The 18394-nt window shown below is 39.6% G+C and overlaps 1 protein-coding gene across 2 annotated transcripts; it reads left to right on the top strand.

Annotated features, from left to right (window-relative positions):
* The first annotated feature begins 873 nt into the window (after positions 1–873).
* Positions 874–17941, top strand: LOC308409591 (sterile alpha motif domain-containing protein 9-like). Of its 2 annotated transcripts, XM_080902441.1 has the most exons (4): positions 874–1089; positions 3792–3856; positions 4173–7145; positions 7696–9295. In XM_080902441.1, exons 1-3 carry the CDS (start codon positions 1083–1085, stop codon positions 6723–6725), a joined length of 2625 nt encoding a protein of 874 aa, XP_080758567.1. In that variant the 5' UTR covers positions 874–1082; the 3' UTR covers positions 6726–7145; positions 7696–9295. The 2 variants fall into 2 exon arrangements, 1 of the variants encoding a protein (XP_080758567.1); XR_013974037.1 differs by lacking the exons at positions 3792–3856; positions 4173–7145; positions 7696–9295 and adding an exon at positions 15722–17941.
* The last annotated feature ends 453 nt before the right edge of the window (positions 17942–18394 follow it).

Raw genomic sequence — 18394 nt, 5'->3', positions numbered from 1 at the left:
AGTGTTTCACTTTGTCTCGTGGTTAACATGTTTACTGCACTCTCTTTTCCCCCACTATTATAGTATTGAGTGTCTCTGTCTCTCATGCACAAGACCAAGGTTCGATTCCCTGATTGAGAGATACTCCTTGTCTTTCAACTTTTAGAAAAGCAAAGTGCACACTGTGAGTAGGTCTTGAGGGAGGTTAGTGTTTCAGGGAATAGATTGTCAGGAATAGATCGTCTTTCTGTCCTTGGTTTTCTCAGTGAAAGAATATAAAAATACAGATGCAATACAATTGGTCTTATTTTTAAGCAAATCAAGTCAAGTCAGCTTTATTTATATAGCACATTTAAAAGACATCAAGTGTCTGTCAAAGTGCTGAACAGAGGGATAATATAATCAAATAAAAAGAATTCAAATAGATAAGATAAAAACCATTGTAAGACATCCATATACAGGCAGAATCTTATACACTTGTTTGTATATAACATATGTAAATATATATGTACATGCACACATACAATGTGTGTGTGCATGGGGTTTGATAACCCCTTTGATTTGCTTCATCATATTTTCTAATCTTTGACTTGGAAGGAAGTTGGTTTGGAAACACATTTGGCAATGCTTCATCTTCTGCTTTGCGTTTGTGTAGGAGCCCCGTCAAAAACGTGTCCATTATACGAGCAGTGTCCAAGCATTCCTTTTTCTTTTTCTTTCTTTTAATTTATAGCGTGACCCCCTGCATTGGCTCTGCGCTCACCCTAGTGGGCGCGCCCCACACTTTGGGAACCTCTGTTTTAACCAATGAAATTATAAGTGGGCGGTGTCTTTTTTGCGGGTTTCAGTGTTACACTGACACGTCAGCTCAAGTAACTACTGCGTAATCCCTCTCCAAAAGTGTGACACTCCTACAGGCGGGAAATTTGTTTGACTCCATTTTTGTACAGTCGGAACAAGTGCAGCCAGGTGGTTCATCTTTTCTGCAGTCATTGATAGAAAAAAGCAGCAAGAGCTTCTTTCGTTTACTCCTCTCCAAAACCGCCACATTAAACTGATAGAGGAGCTCAGCTTTAAACCGAGAGGACTGAAGAGCGGACTGGATGAAATGTGAGTGTTCGTCAGTATTTGTTTTGAGCGTTTATTGTTATAAAAATCAATGGAAAACAGTAAATACGTAGTAAGGATGCAACCAGTTGTCCCAGCTCCTTTATGGTTTTTGTTGTCCTGACACTAAGGTTACTTACATTACGCTACATTACGTCAGCGGTCCCCAACCCCCGAGCCTCGGACCGGTACCGGTCCGTGAGTCGTTTGGTACCGGGCCGCGAGAGTTGAGGCTCAGGTCTGAAATATATAGTTTTCAGGGTTTTTATCGGTTTTCAGCGTTATTTTGTCATCGTTTTTATCGTTAACTCGGTTCTCCTGGGTCTTTTCACGTGTGTTATGAATAAATCTTATTTTTTTCGGTACCGGTACTAGTTTTACTTGGTTGTATTTATCCGCGACACCTTAAAGGCCGGTCCATGAAAATATTGTCGGGCATAAACCGGTCCGTGGCGCAAAAAAGGTTGGGGACCGCTGCATTACATGACATAATATACCTTCCTGTCTCCACTGATACCAATTGTATCACATCTAAAAAGAAAAAAAGTCGGTCGGCAGTTATTGAATTATATACTGTTCTGTTGCCTTAAGTCTTCTGGATTTGTGGAAAAGACATTAAATGCTGATGCAACTTCCTGTTTTTATTCTAACCCTAGCTGTCATCATAGAGGACACTACTGAAATCACTTTTATTACTCAAAAGTACAAGAGGGTTAGAGCCACTGGGGGAAAAATATAGGGTTAATTTGGATTTATTTATTTATTTTTGTAAATTTTGTAAATTCTAGTAGCCCTAATCCTCTTCCATACAGAGAAAACAGAGAAGGTCATGTTAAAAACACTTGAGCTTAGTAGCAAAACTACTGTTATTGTAGTTGTAATAATTGCTCTGAGCATAGAGCAATAAATTCAGATTTTTATTTAACTGATACTAAATTATGTTACAAATCTGACTCCAAAATTGATTATTGTATTGCAATAAAATAATCAAAAACAATGCATACTACAACATACAGCTGACTTACAACATGTTACCATGTAATGCACATAATGCCATGTAGTGCACCTGAACCAAAGAGCAGAGCCTTTTGCCAATAAACCAGCTGCACTTGAAAATTAAACTTTTCTTTAAAACTCATCATTACTCCTCATTTTGAGATCAGTTCAGTGAACCTCCGTTTCCTCTGCCTTCACCAGCAGCAGTGCTCCTAAACCTGTACACAGGTTCAGCATCAATGGGGCCTTCTCACGTGTAGAACTTACCTATACAATGCATATTAATGTATAATCCTGTGTTATTAAACGTATTATCAAGGCTGCTGTCTCAATGTAATCAAGACAGCAATAGCTCAGTAGGTAGAGTGTTCACCCCATGATCCGAAAGTTGGGGGTTCGAATCCACTGAACGGCCACCCTGAGGTATCCTTGAGCAACGTACCGTCACTTCACATTGCTCACCAGGCACTGGATTGGTAGCTGCCCACTGCTTCACTGAGTGAATGGGTTAAATGCAGAGGACTACAAAATTCCCCACATGTGGGACTATAAGGGCTTAAAAAAATTAAAAAAAAGCTATTGAGGCTGCTGTCTCGATGAGATCTGACATCCTCTTTAGCCCGGAGGATAAGTAGTAATACCACAGATTAGTTTTCAGTAAGGAAGCAGTGTTTCTGTATCCTGCTTCTGTTTGTTCCTTGTATGGTAGCATGTGTGAATGCAACAAAGAGCTGTATCACCTGCCAACACTTTTCAGAAGTGTTTGTGAGGTCATGCAGTGATTTCCAATCAGGTCTGTCTCTAATGTAGTGCAGGCCTGAACACTATCAACATCTAAGCTCTGCGGCATTTTTAAATTGTTTCATAGAGTGATAAATTTCCTAATTTTACTATAGAAACATTCAGCCTGTCAGGGATTTTCTTTTAAAACACAGTCATATTATACAAATTTTATTCAAAATATTTTTTAGCATGTAGTGGTCGCAAGATAATGTGAGGGGGACCAGACGGATAAAAACAACCACACAAGCCTTCAGACATCTTTCAGAGCTCTGAATATATTTCTTATATAGATACAGAATTTTAACATTTTCAGCATTTCTTTTACTTCCCCTTTTTGCCTCTTCACCCTCTGTTTTAGGCACTTTTCCCCATGCAGTCACACAGACTGCCTCTCCTAACTTCTCCATTTGTTTAGTGACTGTCTTCCACCCATCTCCACTTCCTCTCTCGCCTTCACAGCCCATTGCCGCCTCCTCTCCTAGAATGTGACATGGTGCCTGTCACATTCTACTCCACACACACACACAGCTGCGGAGATCTACTATGCCAATCTAACCAGCTTCTTTTTCTCAACCCAGCTGCTATTAAACAACATAAAATAATTCACTCGCCTGTGGGACAACATATAGGACTCTTAAAGTCCTTTTAATTTAAACAGTCACAGTGAGTTTTACACTTCATGGCCAGCAGACATCAACCTGTAGTTCTTAGCAAAAGTCTCTTTCTCTAGTGCCCAGACACTGGAAGCATTTCGCATGAGTATCGTTTAACTTAACGAACAGATAATTTAGACTTTGTCCAATATGTACACTTTGATATAACAGGTGTTGCTTACCTTTACATTCTGTTGGACCGGTTCTCTGTTCGCCTCGTTCCACGACCCCCATTCCTCTATTGCTAAATATTCTCTTTAAATTATTTTGTAGCATCACTAACCTACATTTGTGAAAAAGGAAGCAGTACTGTCATGGCAGATCAAGGTGAAATGAAGGTAAGTAAAAATTGGAAAATGCTTTCATTAAACTGCCAACTTTAATAAAACAAATGTTAAGAAATTAGCTTTTATAAATTAAAACATAGGGTTGATGTTTTTCACTAGATATATTCAGTAAATATTGAACTGTGTAACAATTAATTTAGAAATTAGGAATGTTAACTGGACTTTATATTTCACTGCCATGAGGATGATCTTTCATCAGACATACAAGATTGGAGTAAAGATCAGATTATACAATCAGCTAAACTTTATAGTGACTGCACACTTATTTATGTAGTGACTTAAACTAAGAAAAAAAACTTTCTTTTAGACTCAAGAGGAGAATCTGTCCCCTGACATCAAGAATTGGAGCAAACATCAAGTGAGACAATGGGCTCTCGAGTTGGATGGTGTGGATGACAAAGTTGCTGAAATATTGTTTAATCAAGACATCAATGGGCATAGTCTTCTTCTTTTAAATCCAACAGACTTGACTGCAACTGGTGTCACTTTAGGACCAGCTAAGCTTCTCATTCATGCCAGAGATGAAGTTGTGCAATTTAAAAAAGAAGAGCCATTAGGCTCTAGAAACCAGCCTGGAAAACTGTGCAAGCCGTATCCATTTGATAAATACCACGATACATTAAGATATATTGAGAGCAGGATTCTTGATGTTACAGAATCAGGTGCCTCAGATTTGATTGAACCCTGCCATGAGTACAAAGCTTTCACCAGGACAACAGAAGAAACTAAAATGGAAAAGTTCACATCTGAGGTCATTCGCTTTGCAGCTGCCTGCATGAACAGCCGCACCAACGGCACCATACATTTTGGAATAGGAGACAAACCGGAGTTCACCCACGGTCAAGTGTTGGGAGTGGTTGTTGAGGACACAGAGGCTTTTGCAAATGAACTAAAATCTGCCATTAATGGGTGTTTTGAACATAAACATAAACAAGCTGCTCAGACATGCGTCAGACATCCACGATTTGTTGAAGTTCTCAACAAGAACATTACATCATCTGACAAATGTGTCATAGAAGTCGACGTTGTTCCAGAGACTACGATCTGTGAAGAAAACGGCTACCACACAAAAAACCAAAAAAATGGCAAGAAAAAAGGCAAAATGAAAGAAACTGAATCAGAACCATCAAAGTGTTTCTTTATCCGTGATGGTGGTAGCAGCAGAGATCTTCTTGCGGGACCAAACAAGCGAGAGTACGAGCAGTTTCTGGAAAGTATGGCTCAGCGATCACAACGCCGGAAAAAGGCAGAAGAGAAGCACCTCAGTGTGATAAAAAACAGCACTCAGGGCTCTAGACTCAGTCACATGATCACTGGTGGCTCTCTGTCTTTAGATAAATCAAATGTTGAGCGGTATGTGATAATAACTAACAAATCACACCCAAGCCAGTTAGATTATCTAAACTTTCTTGTACATCTGAATCCAGCAGCGGTGTTGGACTTTGATCCAGAATCAGCTAAAGAGGGATTAGAGCAATATTTTGACCAGCAGAGCCCAGTAAATGTTCATTCACCGGCACGATATAAAATCACAGAAGGAGTTGAAGACATTGTGAACAAGTTGAAATTAACTCAAAACACCAGCTGGGTGTTCTGCAATGGAGGCATTGAGCATGAGTCGCCCTCAGAAATTGACCAGTGGTTAATGGATAAGGGACCCTCCGTCAGAGATGTGATTTCCTTCTTGTGTCGCAAAGGTATCCTTCCAAACAAGAGGTTCCTCGTCATTTTTTTACTTTTGTCAAAAGTAAGTGAGAAGATGGACCCCCTTGTGGAGACTTTCAATACATTCTGGCAGGAACTCAGAGGCACAGATCAGATCCTTTGCATATGTGACAATGACAAAGCATTCAACTCCTGGAGAGACTTAATTGAGGCTCGATGTGGAATCGACATCTCAGGTAGATGCATACATGATCTCAGCTTTGCAGAAGTCAATGGCACTATCCTTAGCCTTTGGTCAGAGAATCGCAGATCCAGTCGTTTCCTAACATGTGGTGGGGGAAGCAAAGTGCTATTTGAGAAGAAAGTGGAGCGAAGTCTGAGTACCTTAGATGTCCTTTGTGTGAACCAATGTGAGGAAAAAATTCTGATAGAACGGAACTTCTACAAGGGTGGAAAGTTAACGTGGTGTTATTTCTATTTCTCAGAGCAGGCCGGATCCACGCCGTTTATCAAACGAGACCACTTTGACTACATCAAGGATACAAGCATACCTGATCTATGCTCCCTGAGAAAAGCCTGTGTGTTGTTTAACCTCAGGCATGTACCTAAATGTGGTGGGACAACTTTGGCCAAGTACCTATTGTGGTCTCTCCGGAACACATTTCGTTGTGCTGTCCTCAGGAACAACAATGCTGACTTTGCTGAAGTAGCCAGTCAGGTGACCAAACTTCTCATGTATAAATATCAGGAGCAGCTGCCACGTGTCCCTGTTTTGCTGATGATAGATGACTTTGAAAATATGGAAAAGGTATGTGACCTGAAGCAGCTCATTGAAAAAGAATGCGAAGAGAAAAAAATTCAGTCTAAGTCTGCGCAGGTGGTTGTCTTGAACTGCATGAGATCAGAGACTTTTGAAACGACTGGGCAAACTGCAGATACTGTATTCATTGGAAATAATCTCTCTGAGAGGGAACAGAAACAGTTTGAGGAAAAACTAGTCGAAATTGAGACAACTTACAAGAACGCTGTGCCTATGAAGGTTCTTGGCCGGCCTCCGGAGCCCCTTCGCCTGGGTCGCTGTCGTTTCCATGCACACGGTCTGCCCCCTGAACTGTTTCCACATCGCCGCCACTGCCTTCCGTGTGGTGCGTTTTTTGTTCAACTGTGGAACAAGAGGGCTTTATACAGCTGCTAAAAACTCTTGACCGAAGATACCAGTTACCTAGCCGGAAATACTTCACCAGAGAAGCACTGCCAAAAATGTATACTGATGTTAGACAGAGTCTCGCTGCCCAGCTCACCAAAGTGTCTCACTTCGCACTGACAACCGACATGTGGTCCAGCAGGACATGCGAGCCATATATGAGTGTGACTATACATTTCATGGAAGACTGGAAACTGAAAACTGCCTGTCTCCAGACCAGCTACTTTCCTCAAGACCACACCGGAGAGCATATAGCTGAAGCCCTGCAGGATGTGCTCAAAACCTGGAAGCTCAACCCGACGGGACTGGTTGCTATAACAACTGACAATGGGGCTAATATTGTCAAGGCGGTTCAACTGAACAAGTGGTCGAGGATCCAGTGTTTTGGTCACAGGCTTCATCTGGCCATTGGTAAGTGCAATACTGAATTTTTTGATTTGGAAAAAAAAACGCTAATAAATGAAAAGTGTATAGAGTCTCTTGTAGAGCTAAACATGCCTATGGACCACAAGACAAATATTTTTATAAGTCATAGCCAGCATATACATCTATCACTTAGAAATCGAAAGTTAGTTGAACAAATAAATAAACTATCCCTATTAAATCCAATAAACGTATTGGGGTGTATTTGTCTTTGTATTAGATTGAGTTGTGACACTAAATGAGGACCACAGCTGAGACAAGACAGGGATACATTTTTAAATACATAGTGAGATTAAAAGGTGTAAAAAAAACGAAAAAAAACATGTTCTAATCATTTGGTGATCTGGTGATTTTACCAAGATAGTTTAACTAGAACCATTTCTAGGTTATACAATACACGACACATTTTGCAAATATTGTTAAGTCTTATGCATCACATTCTATACAACTGAGATGGATGTTAATTTGCCTTTGAGTGATTTGCATCTTAACATAACAATTAAAGTGATTTTAAAAGTTTGTATTTTGTGTGTCACAGGACATGCTATGGATGATGCCCGCATTACCCGGGCTATTTCTCTGTGTAAGAAAGTCGTCAGCAGCTTCTCCTACAGCTGGAGGAAGAGAAGAGAGCTGGCTGAAGTGCAAATACAGCTGGGTCTTCCAAGTCACCAGCTACTCACAGAGGCAACAACTCGCTGGGGATCAAGGCTTCTCATGATAGAGAGAGTTCTGGAGCAGGAAAGAGCACTTTCTAAAGTCCTCTCTGTCGACATGAAAACCAGACCTCTAGTCCCTACTTGGCAGGACATAGAGGTCCTGGAAGCAGTTCAGAAAGCTCTCAAACCCTGTCAGGACTTCACTGATGCACTTTCAGGAGAGAAGTATGTGACCCTGTCCTATGTCAGACCTGTGCTACACCTGTTTAACACTAGTCTCCTGGCACCTGGAGAGGAGGATAGTGAGCTGTGTAAATCCATCAAGACCCGCATTGTGGATTACCTCAACAATAAATATGCAGATCCATCCACCAGTGACCTGTTGGACATGGCTTCTTTTGTGGATCCACGGTTCAGGGCGAAATACATCCCTAGTGAGAAGATTAATGCACTAAAACATAAACTCATCTTGGAGGCAGAGTCTCTGCTCAGCTATCAGGGTACGTGTTTGTCTGAGCTGACTGATCCAGCCGTGCCTGAGTCTGCAGACCAAGAAGAAGCAGCAGTAGGACACACAGCTAAAAAAAAAGAGATCACTGGCAAGCTTCTTCCAGCACAGCACAGCCACCAACACTGGTTTCACAAAAAGGGAAGCAATCGAAAATGAATTTTCTAGCTACCTGTTGTCAGTTTGTGTAGAGAGTGATGCTGACCCTCTCAAATGGTGGAAGGAACATGAAGTTGCCTTTCCAGCACTGAGCCTCCTGGCCAAGAAATATCTTTGTGCGCCAGCTACCAGCTCCCCTTCTGAAAGGATTTTTAGTTGCAGTGGAAACATTGTAACCTGCCACAGGGCATCGTTGAAGCCTGATAATGTTGACAGATTAGTTTTCCTGGCACAAAATCTGTAAGCTGTACAGTTGTTGGCCTTGCTTGTTTGTGTTCTTTCTATATTGTTATTGTCATTGGAGATTTGCACAAAGACCCACTGACCAAAGAATGTAATTTTGTTAATTTCATTCAATCTGTTTACATGTTTGGTTTTTTGCACAAAGTACCAGATGATTGTTCAGCAATACACACAAAGAAGCACTTTAGAAAACTTTAATTCAGTGTAAGCACTTTTTAAAGAGCAAGATGCCTTTGTTATTTTAGATCTGCATCTTTTTAGTTTACATTTTACATTTAGTTTACAATTTTTAGCTTTTTGTTATGTATGAAAAGAAAAAAAATGGAGCATTATTATTTAATAAATGCTGACAATTTATTTTTGACAATTTTTTCGTGTACATCTACAGTTGTATCTTATGTGTGACATCTGGGACAAGTACCTTTGACCAAGAACTCTCTTTTTGTTCTTACTTTATGGGATTAAAAAAATATCGAGATATATATCTTATATCGCCATCCAGCTAAAAAATATCGAGATATGAATTTTGGTCCATATCGCCCAGCTCTACGTTTTGCCATCCAGTAATAAAAGCTATCAGTGTGTGAAGAGTGGGAGAAGAGGGTTGCATTGACAATCCAACACAATGGGCAGCACATTGAACACATTTTATAAGTGGTCAGAAACTTTTAAATAACTCATAAAAGAATAAAGTTATGGTGAAACCAAGCACACCATTGTTTTTCTTTTGACATTACCAATACGTTTGATGTGTCACATGGCCCTCTTCCTATTGAAAAAAACAAAAGTTGTATCCAAGATGGCCAACTTCTAAATGGCCACCATGGTCACCACCCATTTTGAGGAGTTTGCCCCCTCACATATACTAATGTGCCATAGAGCTGGGCGATATGAGATTTTTTCATATCACGATATGTTTTTTTCATTTCAGGTGATAACGATATCTATCACGATATAAGCCAAATAACTATATTTGTAAGATTTAAATGTGCCGTTGCTCACAAGTAAAATGTGAAATAATCAGCAGCTTGATTTTATTTAAATATTTATTTCCCATAATAAGTTCAACAGGGTAGATGTACTTCAGGAACATGAGACTTTTTCAGATAAATAAAGGCAAATATTGCAAACTACACAAAAGGCAGCCGCTAAAGCGTTTAAGTTTTAAAATAGAACAAACGAAACAGACTACTAAATTGCCAATTCCACTTAGAAACAAAATATTAATTCTAAAAATAAATCTTAGTTTGTTTTACAGAAGAACAGACAAAACTGACTAACTTTTGTCAATATCAAATAAACTGAGAACTAAAAGGAAATTCTCAATTTCTTCTCCTTGTTGTATAGCTTAGCTTTTCAAACAGTTTTAACAGTTACTTTAGTCTGACAAAAGCTGAATGATGAATTAGCGCTTCCAGTCAGAGACTGAGGCTACGTCCACACGTACACGGGTGTTTTTGAAAACGGAGATTTTCCGTTTTCGTTTTAAAAAATAATCCCGTCCACACATAAAGGCAGAAATGAAGGAAAACGCTGCTATGAACATGCCAAAGCAGCAGGTGGAGCTAGATTCCTAACCGTGCAGAAATGTTGGCCAATCAGAAGTCTAGAAGCCTCGGTGGGACAAAGTAAACAAAGCTGCGGCATAGAAGCAGAACCGAGTCGTATGTGTGGACGGACAGTAACTGTGTGTATATGTAAGCATTTAAACACTGCAGAGGGTAGCATTAACAGTAACAGTATTGTAGAAATTCATTTCACCGAAACAATAACGTGGCGCACAGTGTGACGCATGCACCAGTTTATTGTATTTCCAGACTTGCTTTCGGCACAATTTACAGTGCAGCTACTCTGTTTTTGTCAGACTTGAAATAGCCGAAATACCTTCACACTACGGAACTTCTATGGCTCTTCCGTTCGACAATCTCTCCGGCATTGGAACCATCATCTGGTTTTTCTTCGGTCACGCTCGGTTGATTTTTCTAGTCGGCACACTCATTTCCTCCATTACGCGCTGGCTCCATTACCCGCTGGCCGCTTCCCAAACAAACACACGTGCAGCTTGGCACTTGTGCTGTACGTAACAAGTCACGTGACGTGACGCTGCGGCTGTGATTGGTTCGGCTCTGCGCTACTTAATTTGGATTGGCTGACCTTTTTTTTTTTTTTTAAGAGGACAAGAGCGGCGAGGTCTATCGCGATAGCTTAATTTCTCTATCGAGTAAAAGTTATATCGCGATACATATCGTTATCGTTCTATCGCCCAGCTCTAGGTACATATTTGCATAACTTTTTAGGTATATGTACAAGTGCCGGTAATTACAAGTACAAAACATGTACTGTGCTTCATGAATGAGTAACAAATCTAGTACATAGCAATAACCTACAGCACACCAGAAAAATAGATTCGCACTACCTTTTAGGCTCAGGTGCAGTGACACGGCTTTAACAAGAAGAAAAGTCAGTCATTCACCATCATCTTCCTGCGCAATAAAACCACCAAAGTCCTCTTCTCCAGTGTCTGAAACGAACAGGCTCAGGATGGCTTCGTCATCCACTCTCCGCTTCTCTCCTTCGTTGTCACTTTCAAAACCAACCAAACAAATCCTCGTTGTCAGTGTCGGAGTCGAACACCCTCAGAAGGGCCGTGGCGGTGTCCTCCTCTCCATCATGCAGCAGTCCAGCCCTTCGAAATCCGTTGGTAATCGTGGATGTTTTCACACTTTTCCACGCTGTCAGAATCCAATGGTGGAGTTGGGCATAACTTGCTTTTTGGGCATAACTTGCTTTTTGCAAGTTTATCGCCGCTCATCATCCACGCCTCGAGCTGAACGCGTAGCGCTACTTTGAAGTTTGTTTTTCGCGCTACTTCATACGGCACTACGTTGCCTGGCGGATGGACACGTGACCAACATACCACTCTTGAACCCCGATCCTTCCGCCAGGCAACGTAGTGCCGTACAACAGCGGAACAAACAAAACAAATCCGCTCATGGACAATCCATAGAAAAGCCGCACCTGACTAAAAGCCGCAGGGTTCAAAGCTTGTGCAAAAAGTAGCGGCTTATAGCCCGACAATTACGGTAATGTATGGTATAAAATTCCAGAAATGTAATTTATCTGACATGTTAAACATGTTAAACTAGTGTAGCATTCCTAAACATCCTATAAAACCTATAAAACCAGTTATGTTTGGAAGTAAACTTAGGAAAAAATAATTATTGTTCAAACAAGTGAAGTCACAAGCTCTGTGACACATGATTTCACTACCAGTGAGATATAACAAGATAACTTTGTATTCTAGGAAGACCATTTTTTCCATGAGATCAAATGGGGAATCTGCTGCTAAACAAATTTTTAGTAATTGCATGGATATAGATACAACAACAACAACAACAACAATCTTTATTTATAGAGCACATTTAAAAGCCTTGGGCATACCAAAGTGCTTTACATAAAACAATAAAAAGGTTCAAACATTAATAACGGACAAATAAAAATGACGGGTATGTTCACAGATAAAAGCCACCAATAAGAATGACTACAGCACATGGGTAATAGCAAGATAAAAGCTGTACCACCATAATAAAAGACACCAATAGAAAGATAGGAGGGAATTAAGACAAAAGGTCAATAGGTCACAGCAACCAAACAAACAAACAAACCAGCAATTAAAAGGTGGAGAAAGCAAGTTTAAAAAGATATGTTTTAAGCTGTGATTTAAAAGAATGAATAGAATCAGATGCCCGGATGCCAATCGGGAGATTGTTCCACAGCACAGGTGCGATAAGAGCAAACGATCGATCACCTCTAGTCTTAAGTCGAGATCTGGGCTGAGCCAGCAGTAACTGTGACGATGACCTTAAAACCCTAGAAGGAGCATAAGGGTTTAAAAGGTCCTTAAGGTAGCTGGGTGCAGTGTTGTTAGTAATTTTAAAAGTAAACAACAAAATTTTAAATTGAATACGATATTTGACAGGCAGCCAGTGCAGATCGGCAAGGACAGGAGTAATGTGGGCAAACTTGCTGGTTTTAGTTAAAATGCGAGCTGCAGCATTCTGAACTGTCTGTAATCTATGTAAAAGGGAAGAGTGGAGACCACAATAGAGTGAATTACAATAGTCTAGCCTCGACGTTACAAAGGCATGGATGAGCTTTTCTAGCTCTTTATACGGGATATAACGCCTAGCCTTAGAGATAAGGCGAAGCTGCTAAAAGCTAGATCTGACAACAGCAGACACTTGTTTGTCAAGTGAAAAAGAGCTGTCAAATAAGACACCCAGATTCCTGACAGTATCAGAAAGAGAACTACTAAGAAAACCAAAGGCATCCTGGAGTTCGGCACGAAGGGCATTACTACCAAAAATCATAATCTCGGTTTTCTTATCATTAAGGATAAGAGTATTCGCCAACAGCCACTTCTTGACCTCAGACATGCATTCTCGGAGGCTATTCAGAGACAGAGCAAGATCGTCGTTTAGCTCAAAATAGAGCTGGATATCATCAGCATAATAGTGATAAGCAATATGATATTTCTCGAAGATGGCACTTAAAGGAAGCATGTATAAAGAGAAAAGGGTAGGGCCCAGCACAGATCCCTGGGGGACACCACAGCAAACAGGAACAGCCGAAGAAGAGAATGTAGCCAGATGTACCGTAGAGAGCCGATTGGAAAGATAGGATTTAAACCAATCCAGGGCAGCGCCCTTGATGCCTACAGTGTGCTCTAGTCTCGCTAATAGGATATTATGGTCAACCATGTCAAATGCCGATGATAGATCCAAAAGCACTAAGACTGAGGGGCGTCCGTTGTCAGCCATTAGTAGGAGATCATTGAAAACACGAAGCAATGCTGATTCTGTGCTATGATGTTGTTTAAAGGCCGATTGAAATTTATCATTTATATTATTCTCATCAAGGTAGGTCTGCAATTGGAGCAGAACCACCTTCTCAAGTATTTTAGCCAGAAAGGGAAGCTTAGAAATTGGCCTAAAATTGGCAAAATCACTAAGCTCAAGGTTCCTTTTTTTTTAGAACAGGTTGGATTATGGCATGCTTGAGAGCTGAAGGTACATAGCCAGAGAGCAAGGAGAAGTTCAATATGGACAATAAACAAGGTCCAATTACACTGAAACAATCCTTAACAATACGGGATGGGAGAGCATCATGTACACAGTTAGTATTGTTCAATTTATCAATTAGACGCTTCAGAGTGGAGAGGGAAACGGGTTCAAATTGATAAAAAGTGGCCGAACATTCAGGAGTAGACATACAATCCATCACCAGAGGGAGAGTAGATCTAAGGGATAAAACTTTATCTAAAAAATAGTTAGAGAATTTTCCACAGAGACCCGGGGAAGACAGCAGTGGCAAAGAGGGACGGGGGTTCACCACAGAGTTAAAGATTTTAAATAGAATTCGTGGATTATCACCATTAGTGGTAATAATTTTAGAAAGAAAAGCCGCTTTAGCCGTTCTGGCAGCAGTTTGGAACTTCGAGTGGCTAATACGTAAAATATCATAAGAAGACTGAAGTCTATCACTCCTCCACTTCCTCTCATCACGCCGACATATACGTCGTAGAGCACGAACAGAATCATTTAACCAGCATTGTGAGTAAGTTCTAGGGCGTTTCATCTTGATGGGTGCAACAATGTTAAGAATCGAGGAACAGGTGGTTAAAAGAGTATTTGTAGAGTTCTCAAGTGTGTGTGGGGTAGAGCAATCCTGCATACTAAATGGGGAGTTAACAAAAGACGTAGTAAAGTTGACCACAGTATTGGCATTAATAGTACGCGTAGGATAAAGAGGAGAGTTTAGGTATTGTCCAGTATCACCCAGGTCTACATCAAAGATGACCGGGGAATGATCAGAGAGACCAGTATTCCTAATTTCCTTAATGCAAATGTCCACATTGAATGAAAAAACCAAATCAAGGGTGTGGCCTTGAACATGGGTAGGCTCATTCACCCACTGAATAAGATTAAAAGAATCAGTCAGCACAAGAAAATCTTTAGCCAATTGGTTATCCAAACAGCAGACATGAATGTTAAAGTCTCCAGAAATAATAACAGAATCATATTTAAAAAGAACGGATCCCAAAAAATCAGCAAATTCAGAGATAAACATCTTATGATATTTAGGCGGACGATAAACCACGACACACAAAGTGGTCCGAGAGCCAGTCAGTTCCAATAGCTGAACTTCAAAGCTGGAATAGGTTGGAGAGGATAGCAGCCGTGCATCATGTTTATTTTTGAAAACCGAGGCTAAGCCACCACCTCTACCAGTTAGCCTAGGTGAGCTAAAGAAGGCACAGTCAGGAGGTAGAAGTTCAGAGAAGGGGATGAACTCACCCGGAGAAGTCCAGGTCTCCGTTAGAAATAGGACATCCAGTCCCGAGGTGAGAAAAAAGTCATTTAGGAGGAAGGCCTTATTTGAAAGAGACCTAACATTAAATAAGGCCAACCGAATCCGGGGGGCCAGGACCTTAGTAGTAGCCCGTCGCAAGGAGCAAAGATTGTTATGTTGAACACCGCGGCCAGGCGGTGTTATCCAAAATCGGGCAGAGTGGTAAGCCACTGGACGAGCAGAGTAGGTTTGAAGGCCGACGGAGCAAATCCAACGGTGGGTTAGAAATCTAGCCGCAAAGCGGCTGCTGAGATAGTGGAAGAAACGGGATAGCTCACGGGAACTATCTGGCAATTAGTTCTAGCTAACAAACTAATAACTGTTGGAAAATACAATCACCAAAACTGTAGCACAGTCTTCTTGAATAGCACAGTCTTGTATAATTCGCCGCAAAGCAGACACATTATTGGTCAGATAATTGCATAACAAATGCTCAAATAACAGCACAAACAGGCCAGTTAGCTGAGTTGAAGCCTAGCAAAATGCTAGCTATCAATCAAAGAGGCCACACCCCTAATCTTGCGTAACTGCTTTTCAGCCTGCTTTTACTATGAAAACAAAGTTGACTTTTTTTTTTTCCACAGGTGTCTTTTAAGTTTTTTCTGGGACTCTCCTTAGCTCTTACTGGGACAGTGGCGCGGCTGCCCCTCTGTTGGTCTTCCTTGGTCTCTTGTGTTCTGGGGGCCTCTGGATGTCAGGAGTTTTGATCTCCTCCATACCTGCTTCATACCCTGGAGTACGGGGCTGTGGCTCCCCACACTCCCTAGCAGATCATTACATGGAGAAACCTTTGGAATGCAAGCATGCTGATCCACACAGGTATGCACACAGGTGTACACATGGGTATTCACAGACGAGGACTACAGCTTTCTTGGCTGCTGCCTCAAAGCACATTGTGCGCTGTCTATCTTGCGTGCTGCACAATATCGTTTATTATTTAGTATCTACTGATATCTACTGCTAGCTAGTTTATTGTGATGGTGCTTTTTTTTTTTTATTATGTTGCTCTTTGTTGTTTGCTTTCTCTTCTGTTTTTTTTCTCCATACAGGTGACCCAGGAGTTTTGTTTTTTTGTTTGTTTGTTTTTTTTTCTTTCTTCCCCCCCTTCTCACTGTCTCTTCTCCCCTTTGGTTTTCTTTCTCTCCCTCTCTTTCTTTCATTAAAAAAAAACAAAAAAAAAAGAAAAGAAAGTTTTTCCTGAAGATGAAAAAGCATCAGTTGTTACCGTTGTGTACCCTTCTGGGTGTCGTGTTTGCAGGACTTCTTCCTAAGCTCAGTGCTCAGGAAGGTAAGTTCAGTCAAGTCAATCTCATTAAAGAAGCGGCAGAAGTCATTTTACAGATGTTAAGTTTTCATCAGCACTCAGTGGGATTTTTATTGTCTAAAATATTTAGTCTCTATTTACACCTGCTGGACTGGTTATTTTTATTATTGCAGTTATGTTTTGGACCTGAATTCAAAAAGTTCTTCTCAATATTGGGCAAAATCTTTAAAATAGACACATCAGAATATATGAAACTGTATGTTTATACTGTACTGTACTGTATAAAATATGTCTAAGGGACATACTCTAATGCCCACTTGAGACATCACACCATAACTGGGACCCAGTTTTTGTTTGGCTGTAGTTTTTATTATATATATTGTATCTTAAGAGCTATATATGTGCTGGGCCCTAAATTATTTATATTATATATAAATGACATATGTAGCATTTCCAAACTGTTAAAATGTGTATTGTTTGCTGATGATACCACTCTGTACTGCTCAGGTAAAAACCTAGAACAGCTTCTGACTACAGCGGAAAAGGAGTTAAATATATTAAAAAACTGGTTTGATGTAAATAAGTTATCATTAAATATAAAGAAAACAAAATTGATTATTTTTGGCACTAGACAAATGAAAAATCTATCTAAAATAAGGGTTAATGGAATTGAAATTGAAAGAGTGTACAAAAATAAATTTCTTGGAGTGATAATTGATGATAAGCTGAGTTGGAAGTCTCATATAAACCATGTGAAAACAAAAATGTCAAAAACCATCGCTATTCTCTATAAAACAAAGCATGTCCTGAACAAAAAATCATTATACACACTTTATTGTACTCTGTTGCTTCCATATATGACTTACTGTCTGGAGATATGGGGTAATGCATATAAAACGAACACTCTTCCTATTTTCAAGTTACAAAAAAGAGCTATAAGAATTATAAACCAATCAAACTATATAGAACCAACTAACATTTTGTTTATTAATCTGAATACCCTGAAATTTTATGATTTAGTTGAATATAAAATGACACAGATAATGTATAAAGCACAAAATAACTTGCTTTGCCCCAGTACTCAGAAGCTGTTCAAAGTCAGAGAGAGTCAATATGACTTAAGGGGAACAGATTTCTTTAAAAAAAAAACAAGATAAGGACAAATATAAAGCAGAGATGTGTTTCTGTTAGAGGAGTTAACCTGTGGAATAGTTATGACAGTGATTTAAAAAGGTGTAGTTCATTTTCCTTGTTTAAAAACATGTTTAAAAATAGAGTATTAGAAAAATATATAAATCAAGAATGAAATAGCAAAAGAAAAAAAACCCTCTTGATTCTTTTGATTTGATGTAGTTACTTAACTAAGGTGGAAAGTTTTTTTTGTTTGTTTGTTTGTTTGGTTTTTGCTTTGTTTTATTATTTGCTTCAAGCCCTGTGTACAGGAGCTGCATGTGTAACCCAGTGTTAAAAACGGGATTAAAAGTATAAATATTCATACTCTCACGATGGGAATAAATATTGATAAAAACAAAATTAACTAGAAAAATTTGCATTTCCTGCGAAAATGCAGTGTGGATGCTTAAAGCTGAAGCTGTATGCAAAAACTAGCTGAAAAAGCTGAAAAGTTGCAGAAATTGTAAAAACTTTGCAGAAGCAAAAGAAGTTTGCTAAAATGGAATAACTTAGCAGAACTGCAATATCTTAGAGGAAACATAATACTTGGCAGAAATACAATAGCATAGCAGAATTTAGCAGAAATATTGTAACTTACCAGAAACATGATAACTTCTCAAAAATACAAGAATTTAGGAGAAATAGTATAAGATAACAGAAAGAATATATTTAGCCAAAAATACTTAAACATTACAGAAACACTATGATTTAGAAAAATAGTACAACAGAGCAGAAATATTGTGATTTACCAGAGACACTGTGATGAACTATGAATATTGTAATTTTAAATTAAGACTATGTTTTAGCACAAATATTATAA

Source organism: Rhamphochromis sp. 'chilingali' (assembly GCF_963969265.1).
Source record: "Rhamphochromis sp. 'chilingali' genome assembly, chromosome: 14".
Classification (NCBI taxonomy): domain Eukaryota; kingdom Metazoa; phylum Chordata; class Actinopteri; order Cichliformes; family Cichlidae; genus Rhamphochromis; species Rhamphochromis sp. 'chilingali'.
Note: the sequence above shows the minus strand (reverse complement) of the source record. Positions and strands in the feature narration are given on the sequence as shown.

Excerpts from the sequence above, each read along its gene's own strand:
- LOC308409591 (XM_080902441.1), top strand. Across the intron at positions 3,857-4,172 it reads CAGATCAAGGTGAAATGAAG|ACTCAAGAGGAGAATCTGTC; the intron begins GTAAGTAAAAAT and ends ACTTTCTTTTAG.